We start from the raw sequence: 11,509 nt of genomic DNA, 5'->3' as shown, positions 1-11,509 counted from the left end.
GGCACTTTCTGACTTTTATTCACAATTGAATTGTAGGGTAATTTTCTTATTTAAGAATGAGTAACCACCTGTGTACAGGAAAAAGGTCACCTATTCAATACACGCTGCTCCTATATGACATAGCACAATATAAAATGAAAAGAACTATAGGGGAGAAAACATGTTATTAAAATAGCAGAAGGGAACAAGCCTTATAACCAATCTAGTGGTTTCTCAATCGAGTGCCCTTATACACTCCCCAAAGAGACTAAAGGATCTAACAAAGGAATGCATAATTTGGTTCTTTATCTTTCTTTTCTTCTTATTTTTTTCAATATAGAGCAGAGAATGGAAGTTCTGGAGGGAGTTTTTACTATTTTACCCTAACTGCAGCTTTTGTCAACAGCATAGGGTAGAACCTGAGAGTGCCTAGTGAAGCCCCAGGACTCACAACCAAACTCACAGACCAACACAGTGAACTCTGGTCAAACATATTCTTTATTTGAAAGAGAGACACTCTGGAGGGAAATCAAGGAAAGAATGAAATGAAAACATCAGATGTCAAGTAGCAGCTCTGAGTCAAAGGCCTCTACTTTCTTTCTGGCCCACTCCCCAACACAGGGCCACAGCCATGCCTCCTACACTTGGGTACGGGGTGAGGCCCCCCCAGGACACACCAGGCTAGTGTGGTAGAAATTCTTCTACCTCTAGATTGAGGAGGGGAAATAAGATGTCCTTCAGGCTCTTCAAGGTGCTCCTACTCATAATCACGGGCAGGGCATCCACAAGGAGATCTGGGTTTATGTACTGAAGGTGGAAAAACACATAACCCAGCAGCCCTGTGAAGATCATGGCCACGAAGACAAGACACTGGAAATGCCTGCAAAGAGACATTCATCATTAGACAACCCAAGGTCAAGCAGTGGGAGGCAAACTTCACACACATAAATGGCTGGTGAATTGTATTCTTCAGGCAAAACTGATGAGGAAAAGTGGGAAATGGGGATACAGAGGATTAGGATAGGAGAAAGAGGATATAGAAAAAGACCGAATACAGCTCTCCTGACATTCAAGTCCCAACAGAACAGATGGCCACCTAGAAAAGTTGAAGATGCAGAAGGAGAAGACTTTGAGTACTACACATGGGGCAGACCTCATGGGGGCTGTCAGAATATGTTCAGGACCATCACAATGGGAGCTCATGACCAGGGGCCCTCTTCAGGTCTTCTAGAGCAAGCAGTTCTAGAATTTGAAATAAGATTAAGTTGTCTCTGACATTAACAGCCAGGTAAAATGATGAGGATTGGCTTTTTCTAAACATCAAGTGCCAAAAGAGACCAACTCAAACAATAAAACATATATGTGTGTTTCCTTGTGTGCACCCAAGAAAATACTACCCAGGCAACTGGTCTAAGGCATTCAGTCTTCAACTATATTGAAATGTCATAAATTGAAGCTTTTCACTGAAGTGTCCACATAAAGAATTTCAGGGTTAGTTTCCTTATTTTGAAAATTAAAAAAAAGAAAAGGCATAGAGAGTTCAAGTGATTTTTTCCTAAAATTTCTCAGCCTGCAGTAAAAGAACTAAGAAAATTAATGTGCCCTGAACTCTCTTCCTAACAGAGTATAGCAGAGGTTACCAGGGTCAGGACCTGGAAAATACAGAAGAGCCACACTGAGAATCTTATAAATAGAAATCAAAAGTGGAAAGCAACCTATAGCCTTCATTCTGAACTTCTCAGAAATAGCCACTAATTCCTTCATCTACTTATAATGTAATAAGTAGTGTAATTCTGTGTAATTCCAGTGTTATAACTTTGTATTGAAAAAGGCAGGAAGGGTTGGGAGAAATCTGGGGCTACCTAACTGTTTCTGCTTGGTGGATACATTTATCCTTATTCTTTCGGCCCTTATCAGGTCACCTGTGGAGTGAATGTGGCCTGGATTAGGTAAAAACCAAGATTCTACTACTTACCTATACCAAAAGATTCTCTTCTGCTTCTTAATGATGGTCTTCTCCTGTGGGAAGCAATAAAAACCATAGCTACAGCTATCCATGTGCTCACAGAAAGGCAGTACCACAGGGTGGCTAAGAGCAGAGACCCTGGAGTCAGGCTGCCAGGGTGAGTCCTGACTCTGCCATTTCCTAGCTCCTATGGTGTGGAGCACAGCATTGAACTTCATTATTTCCTAACTCTAGGGTTGTTAAAGAGGAGAGGGAGAGAGAGAACCCAGGAGAGGGAAGGGAAAAAGGACAATCCCAGTTTGGGACAAGGAAGACTTACCATGTCACTTTGAATGGTCTCCACCAGAATTGAACCAGGTTTCACTATTTGGGAGGAGTTATTCTGGGCTTTGGACCTGGGTAAAGATGATCAGAGCCAAGAATGTAATATAACCTGAGGAACTGATAAGAGGTGCTTTTCTAAGTCATGCAACTGTTGCTTTGCCTCCCATGGATTTGTCACCCCTTTTTCCCCTGGGTGATGGAGCCACCAAAGATTACTCAAAGCCCATCTCTTCTGAGCAGTGAGAAGCCCCAAAAAGGTGTTAATCTCCTGGAACCCTCAAGAGCGAGGCATTCCTTCCATTTGGGAAATTAACCATGAATTGGGATTCTCTTCCTGCATTTATTCTCCAGACCAGCAAGTTACAGGAAAAGAACATAGGTGGTGTTTTTGCTAAGTACTGTTTAACAAGTTTAACAATAGAAACTGGTAACATTCAGTAAGGTGACATTCTATATTGCAATTAAGTCAATCCACTAACAAAAGCTTGATTTTAGCAAATATTCTCTTCTTACAGCAATTTCCCAGTATCTTTACGTATCAGTCAGTAACCTGTCTGTCTTTGAGTCAGCATCCTTGCTATGTTACAATTCTTTATCTTACAACAGAGACTATATAGCCTGGGGAAAATTTCCTGTCCTTTGCAAGGTCGATATTTGAAATTGCAAGGCTTTGGAAAACCAGGCCCTGTGAAGTACATTTGTTTTATGCATACTTCATATGCAATAGCTGTGGTTCATTTCCTAGATTCTTGATAATATTCACAATACTCAATATTCAAAATTCATAATTGCTCAGCATACAAAGAACCAGGAAAATGTGATTTTTTTCCTCAAGAGAGAGACAACCTATAAAGGATAAGCCTGATGTGACCCTGAAGTTGGATTCAAACTGCAAAGTCTGTCTCTTGGTGGCACCCCAAATCAGTTCATGTCTTATACCCTTAGCTGAGCTGCTTGCAGACTGTCCTGAGCATGCATGGTTTGGAGGTCAGCCAGAGATTTAGGCAGAGTTTAGACACAGAATCAAGGACTCCTTATGTGTGGCTCTCTATTTTCCTTACAGTGTATTTGGCTGCTTCAAACTCTGTCCTGTTTTTTCGCTTTTTTTTTTTTTAACCCAGAAAACCTTCAGGTTTTCTCTTGGTGTTTTAGCTACCCCTTTCATACCAAGTTTGACCTGCCTTCAGGCTAGAGTCTGTAAAAAATGTGGAAATCATCTCCTGCCATTCTCTTCTTCCAAGTGGCAACTTCCCTCTAAATCTGCCTGCTTTTGTTTACTTTTTACTTTTTACTTGAGGCCTCTTCGATGCCTTCTGATCATTGTTTGTTCATTCGTTTGTTTGTTTTGTTGTGCAGAGTTTAGAGTTATTTTCCACAAGGTCAGGCCCAAGAAAAGCTTACTCAGCAAGTTTATGGGAATTTCCTTTGTAATCATCAAATAACAGAGAAAAGTGAGAAATGGCTCAGATGCCTGGTTCTTGCCATGATGAAGTAGCTTGTGCCAAACTAGTCCATCTCACAGAGCAACTGTAAAAACTGGGTAAAATAAACAATGGCTGTTTGAACGCATCAGAACATGTAGTCAGAAGTGGAAGGGTTATAAACCCTGAATGAAGTAAAGCACACTGAGATGAGCCCCTCATTCATCTAGGCTTTTCCCCAAGGACACTGGCCAGTTTGTGGTGCAAGGGAATAGGGTCCAAGCAGCAAGTGCAGCATCAACTGGCTGTGGAGACAGAAGGTGAAGTTCACCACAATCAAAGTGACTGTGACTGGAGGGGAAAAATTCAAGGGAGGAGGGAACCATAGAGAGTGAGTTCAGATAGCTTCATAGATTTTCCTCTCAAGAGGATATCTGGCTCCTAAGCTCTACATATGTAGCTGAAGATTCTAAGAAAGCCCAGAAAGCAGAGTTGAGCAAAGGTTGGAGTAGTCATACAGTGCTGGGGAGCAAAAGCTGGAGTTCAAGGCCTGTTAAACAGTAAGGAGCACTGGCATATTTGCAAGGGAAAAAACATGATCTTTTCAGTAGATACTGCAAAAGCATTGAATAAAATTTAATGCCTGCCATGATAAAAACACTCAGCAAACTGAAAATGAAAGAGAAGTGTCTTGATCTGATAAAGGGTGTCTGCAAGAAAGGACATACCAGGCATACTTAATAGAAATATTGAACACTTTCCCCTTAAGTTCAGTAAAAATGTCAAGGATGTTCATTGTTACCCCCTCTAGCCTATATTGTACAAAAAGTCACAACTAATGCAATAAGGCAAGGGGAAAAAAGTATAAAGATTGATAAGGAAAAAATATGTTTCATTATTCATAGACAAAGATCTAAGTGAATCTACAAATTATTAGAATAAGTGAATTTAGCAAGATTGATGGTACAAGTTCAATATACAGAAACCAATTGTATTTCTACACATTAGCAGTAACCAATTAGAAAATCAAATTAACAAACATACCATTTACAATAGCATCAAAAATATCAAACACCTAGGAATAAATCTGATGAAAGAAATACAGGAACACTACATAGAAAACTGTAAAAAATTATAGTGAGAAATTAAAAATTTAAATAAATAAAGGGATAAAGGTGTTATGGCTTGGGAAACTACTGTTTAAATATTAATTATCCTCCAAATCTAATCTATAGATTTCATGTAATATCAATGAAAATCTGAGCAGATTTTTTTTTTTGGTAGTAATTGAAAAACTGACTTTAAAATTTATATGGAAATTCAAGGGACCAAGAATAGCCAAGATAATCTTGAAGAATGACAAAGTTATAGAACTTAAGTTACCATAAATTGAGACTAATTATAAAGCAACAGTAATTAAAACAGTGCAGTACTGGCACAAGGATAGAGACATAGACTTAAGTACAGAATAAAGTATCCAGAAGCAGATTCACACATATGAGGTCATCTGACTTAATAAACAAGGCACCACTGCAAATGCATGGTGTTTTCAATAATGGTGCTGGACCATACAGAATAAAAAACAGATCTTAATCTCAAACTCACACCACAGAAAAAAATAAATTCTAAATGAATATAAACCTAAGAGTAAAAGGTAAAATAATAAAAAATTCTAGGGAAAATCACAGGTGAGTAGTTTTATGACCTGAAGAAAACACTAAACAAAAAAGAAAAAGTTGATAAATTTGTGGATTAGATTTCCTTAAAATTAAGAACTGTTGTTAATCGAAAAATTCCATTAAGAACGTAAAAATGGGAACTGGCCAGTTAGCTCAGCTGGCTAGAGCACAGTGTTAAAACCAAAGTCAAGGGTATGGATCCCCATACCTGCCAGCTGCCAAAAAAAAAAAAAGAAAGAAAAAAGGAAAAGCCATAGAATAGGCTGTAATACATATAACGAAAGAACTTACATATATTTATGTCAGATATTGTATATTTAACAAAGGACCTTATGAAAAAAAATAAGAAATTCCTACAAATCAATGAGATTGACCATCTCTCAAACATAGGCAAAAGACATTTTTTTTTCATTAAATTTTTATTTTGTCAATATACAATGTATATGATTATTATGGCCCATCACCAAGGTGATAGGCAAAAGACATTTTACAAAAGAGGATATCCGATAAGCATTTGAAAAGCTACACGACATCATTGGTAATCAGAAATGAAATATGTTGTTAAAATCAAAATTATATATCACTACACATCCCCTGCCAGAATGGCTAAAATTAAAAAGAGTATATATACCAACTGAAAATTAAGATGTAGAGTAACTAGAAGTCTTGTACATTTCTTCTGGGTGGAAATATTGGTACAGCCAATTTGGAAAACTGTTTGGCTTATCTGGAAAACCAAAGATGTGTATACCCTCTGACCGAGCAATTCTACTCTTTAGTACACACCCAAGAGAAATGAGTGGATATGTCTACCAAAAGACATGTATAGGATGCTTATAGTAGCTTTATTTTAATATATCCAAACTAGAAATACCAAAATGTTCATCAACAGTAAAAGAGATAAATTGTGCCATATTCATACAATGAAGTACAGCCATGAAAATGAAAAAAAAAATAACAACAGCTGTATGCAGCAGTGTGGGTGAATCTCAGGGTGAACCATACACAACAGGGAACATACTGAATTACTATAAAGTTCAAGAACAGATAAAAAAAGGACAGAGTTGGAGTAGTGGTTACCTTTGCAAGGAGTATTGACTGGGATGGGGCACAAAGGAGACTTCTGGGTTCTCAAAATACTCCATATCCTAATCTGAGCAGTGTTAACATGTGCCCATACATGTACAAGAATTTTCCAAGCTATATACTTAAGATTAATGCACTCATATAATATAACACATAATACAAATAAAAAGTATAAACAAACAAAAGGAAAGTATGAGAAGTCCTGAGACATGTGAGACTGGGGCCTCAAGTCAGTCTGTAGGTCCACCATGTCCTGGGAAAGGTGACAACACACACACATGGAGAAACATTTCTGGGCTGCTGGGCCTCTTTTTACTATGATTCTTCCTCTCTGAACATAGTGTGAGTCAATTTTAAGGAATGCACTCAACTGAGGACATATGAAAAGAACATACAATATACTTTTTAAACACACACTGCTGAGGAAGGCAAGAGAAAAGCCTGAATGCTGGAGTTTTCAGTCTAGAACATGGGGCAGAGGCCATCAGGGAAGACTGGTTGGAGGCCATTTACATGGTGACACAAACATTCTGAGGAGCCCTCTGCCCTTCAAAAAGTGCCCCAGACTGTCACTTCAGTCCATCAGGGAAGTCATTTTCCCAAACTTACATTTCTTTTTCAAGAAGCAGCACCTCCTTTTCCTTTTCCATCTGCCTCAGAATTTCCTGATATTTCTTCCCAAGAAACAAAAAAAAATTTGTCATAAATGAGAATTTCCATGTTTCATGACAATGTTATTAATAAAAATATTCTGCTAAGACTCCTAACGTTTCAATTGATGCTCACATCTCAGCGTGCACACACTAGCAGGGAGGCGTTCTAATAAAAAATTAGGAGATATTAGTGACCTGAACGGATAGATCTGAGCAAAAGGAGTTCTCCCTCTGGGCCTGCTTATATTCAAAGCCCAGCTCTGACATTTACTAGCTGTGCTCCTAAGAACACGTTACCTAACTCCTTGAAACCTGCGTCCTCTTGATCATAACAGCATCATCCTTGTGCAGTTACTGGACAAATTGAGAAAAATACTGTATGTCGAGTGCTTAGCACCGTACCTGGAGCAAAGTAAATCCTCCACATTATGTCTGTTTTGTTGTTGCTGTTTAAAAATCATGTTACCCAATGGTAGATTCTAGCCTAATGAGAAACCACGGAACCCATGGCCCTGGAGAAAATCTGCCTTTTCCCCCAGAGGTGTTCTACCTTTATGCAGTGGGCCTGGTCCTCACAGAGCTGATACAAAGATTGGTAGTCACTCTCTGTCTAGAAAGAAAAGAAGATTAACAAACCCCATGAGTTCAATCAGAACCAAGCCTGGGCTGCTCCCTGGGGCACTAACTTGTGCATTGGACTTTTGGCTGGTTACCTAGCAACTCCTTAATGGAAGGAACAGCCACCTCACAAAGAGGTGATATCATTCACAGGCAGTGTCTAATTCTGAGTAGAGGAAATTGTTTGCCCAGATTGTTATATGCCTCCAGGTGAAACACCAGGAGATATTTCAGGGCATTAAGGTTTGGGATTCAACCACACTAACTTAGGTAGAAGAATGTTTAAAAATTGATAAGTGTGGTATTTTTAATAGAGGTTTTCTTTCCCTTCACCTACCTGCATGTGAATCAGAAATTCATTTGCCAAATGTTCTTGCCCCTCCCCCTGCTGTGCCTCTATGCTGTTCTGTTTCTAAGGCCCTTGGGATTCTCTCCCATTCATATCCTGAGCAGACCCTCAGTGGAAGAGACACTGTCTCTACCTTGACCAGCTCCTTCTCTTGCTTTGCACAGGACTCTGTTGACTTCTGCAGTCTCACCTATGAGAGACAACAAGTGACAGTGGCGTCCAGTTAATAGCATCCTTTTGTAGAAGGCAAATGGGTAATGGTCACCCTCTCCGGACCACCAGAGCGTATGATGATAATGGCTATCAAATGCTGAGGACATATGATAATAACAATTTAGAGCGAGCACTGTTATTACCCCCACTTTACAGATGAGGAGACAAGGGCACGGAGGAGTTAAGTGCATAACTTGTTCAAAAGTCATGCAGTGGCAAAGCTGACATTTAAGCCTCGGTAGCCTAACTCCCCATTTGCTGACCCTAACCATCCTCCTTCCTCTGGTTCTATCGATCAGAGCTCACCAGCCTCCTCCTCCCACTTGTTTTTCGTAGGGTGCACTGGCATGCTCTCTGAATCACATAGGGAGCAAAAGAGAAACCTCACTCCTCTTTTTCAGGAAAATACACAGGACAGCAGGGTTCTTACAGGATTCAGCCAAATTGCAATATTGGCCACACAAAGCTGCAGAGAGCTTCCCAATGGTGTTTTTGCCCCCTATTGGGCATCCGATTTATTCATTCATTCAACAAATATTTATTCGGCATCTACTATGTGCCAGGCACTGTTCTAGCACTGGGGAAACAGAAGTGAACAACATAGACAAAAATTCATGTTCTCAATGAGTTTACCCTTAGTAGAGAAAAAAGACAATGAAAATAAATAAAAATAAAAAAATAAAAATAAAAAAACCTCAACTTCCTTGACCTGCAAGCCTTGGGTTGGAAAATCAGGTAAGATCATTGATACATCCCTGAATAATTGAGGAAGTTAATATTTTCTTCCTACTTGAATATCTATATGTGTGTGTGTCCTCATTTAGATCATAAACTTCTGGCAAGCAGGTCCTGATGGGCATTTAGAACGTGTTTTATTGACTGATGGATGAGGGGCCTCTCAGGCAATTCCCTCCACTTTGATGCCATTGCAGTCATCTCTGGGACTAGTGTGACCAATGATGTTATGGATGTCCCACAGGCCATGGGATTAAGTACAGACAATTAATGATATTGGCTCACCTCTGATAAGCACAAGGACATATCTAACACACAGCCTAGGGGAGTCCTCAAAAGCAATTCCACCCAGAACCTAGAGCTGACACATCTCCCAGAAAATCTCTTTGCTTGCTTTTCTACTCGCCTTCATTTCTGCCAACTTCTGCCTTAGGGTTCTTTTATTAAGGCCGATATTCTTAAATCTTCTTGAAATCTGAAATACCATTCAAAAAATTGTGAACTCAGTAAGGCACACAAACATGAAAACCTGGGATAGTGGTAGACTCGGGGGTCCCAGACTGCAGAATGGTGGTTCACTAATTCAGGTGCCAGACAGAAGCTTGGTGGAAAAGTGTCTCCTTCTTGCAATGGAAGCTGCCTGACTCGGTGCCAGCTGGACAGACCTTTTTGCTCCCATAGCCCACAGAAGCTGTGGCAGAGTGAGGAGAGGAGGGTGGAGAGAGAGGGAAGAGAGAATGGGGCAGAGCAGCTGGGGAAGGAGGGACAGATCTTTTCTCCCTTTACAGGTCTTTAGCTCTCCCACCACATTCTGTAATTCCTAGAGTACAAATGGTGGCATTAGTCAAACTCTGCTCTGAGATTGGGAAGGTGGCAGGCGGAGGGAGCAGGCAGATTTTGCTGGTTGCCCCTTCTCCATCTTTCTGACTGGAGAGTTCAGAAGATGACAACTCTATCAGGTTTCCTAAGACATGGATCTCCTTTCAAGGGCAGACTTTGTGATGTGGAAAACAGCCCTTCTCTTAGTGTATACATATATTTCCTCATCCCAAATGTCCCTGGGGCCCCCCTCTCATGCTCCCAGCCCACCCACCTGCCTTTCTCTTCTGAAGATGATGTTCCAGGGATCCCGGGACCCTTGAAACTCCAGGGCCCCCTTACCTTCTTCTGAAGCTCCACCACATATCTATTTAGGATCTTATTACTTTTCTCCTGTGGGAAGAAGGAAGTGAAAGAGATGAGGCTCCTCTGCTGTCATATCCCCTCTGCCTCCCCAGGCCACTGAGATACCACGTGGGGACAAGTAGATCGAGGGGGAAGTGCACTCTGGCCCCACACAGAGCATCTGGGAGCACGGGCCAGGCCTGCCATGTTCTCAGATCACTCTCTCAAGCAGCTGTGATATTCACAGATACAGAAGTGATGAACGCATGATGATCCCTTGGGAGACAGAGGGCACAAAATGGGATTCAAATGCGCCCCACGGTCCTTTTCTACCCACCCCCTTACCAGCTTTGCTCTTTCTACTTCCACGTCCCTCAGAGCTTTCACCATCTCAGATATGACATGGTCCAACTTTTCCTGTTCTTGGGCTCATCCTACAAACAGGGCGATCTCTCTTTCCAGACTGAAAAATATAAAGTCACCCAGTGTGGCTCAGTCTTAAGGAAGATTCCAGGGCCCAGCTTGAGAGACTACTGCCAAAGTGTCAGGGAGGAGAGTGACTACCAAATGCCATGGCAATAAAATGTCAACCTAATGTGGAAACTCAATGCGGCAATAAAATGTCAACCTAATGTGGAAACTCAATGCAAAAATCTGTGCATAAAGTCTCTTTAGGGCACTGCAGTTCCTGTTTCAGGATTTAAATAACATGCCAAATGGGTCATCAAAGAAGTGAATCTTCCCCCACCTTCTCTCTATCCTAAGGGACAGTCGGGTGAGAAGTCCTTTCCTCATCTACTGCAAAGTCTGACCTTTGAATGTTTTCTTCTTTCTCTTCAATTTTTCCAAGAGGAGCCTGATTTGCTTCCTCCAGTCTCTGCAGGTCCTTTTCAAGGTCTGAGTTCAGGTAGTCAAGGTTCTGTTTTGTGACTTCTAATGTTGATATTTCCACCATCTCGTGCCTATAGGAAAATCATCTCCATGACTAAACTCAGGACAGGAACACATATGAGCCCTGAGAAGACTTTCTGCTGTAATCTCATTCATCCTCCCCTCTTCTGCTCTTAATAACCTACCCAGTCCTACTTTATGTATCATGATTTCTACAATGTTTTGTGTAAATTCCTGGAATAAGATTTTAAGTGGGACCCATTCAAACAAATATTTTATGAAGCAAAATAAATATTTTTAATCAATAATTATACTCTAACTCACTTGTTTTCAAAAATTGTGTATGGGGTATCAGAATCCAAGAGGCAGAGACAAAGCATTTAAAGATCTTCAAAGGAGGGCCCAGCCCGAGGCGCACTCAGGAGAGTGCG

The 11,509-nt window shown here is 40.6% G+C and overlaps 1 protein-coding gene across 1 annotated transcript; it reads right to left on the bottom strand.

Annotated features, from left to right (window-relative positions):
* Positions 1-522: 522 nt before the first annotated feature.
* LOC103605462 (transmembrane and coiled-coil domain-containing protein 5B-like) lies at positions 523-11,142 on the bottom strand. The gene is given in 10 exon segments (XM_008590057.1): positions 523-859; positions 1,955-1,998; positions 2,265-2,340; positions 7,065-7,129; positions 7,659-7,718; positions 8,209-8,265; positions 9,430-9,498; positions 10,185-10,235; positions 10,533-10,650; positions 11,000-11,142. Coding segments are annotated over 10 exon segments (882 nt in total). The 3' UTR covers positions 523-660.
* Between the last annotated feature and the right edge of the window lie 367 nt (positions 11,143-11,509).

Source organism: Galeopterus variegatus, unplaced genomic scaffold, assembly GCF_000696425.1.
Source record: "Galeopterus variegatus unplaced genomic scaffold, G_variegatus-3.0.2 Scaffold5825, whole genome shotgun sequence".
NCBI classification, from domain to species: Eukaryota; Metazoa; Chordata; class Mammalia; order Dermoptera; family Cynocephalidae; genus Galeopterus; species Galeopterus variegatus.
Note: the sequence above shows the minus strand (reverse complement) of the source record. Positions and strands in the feature narration are given on the sequence as shown.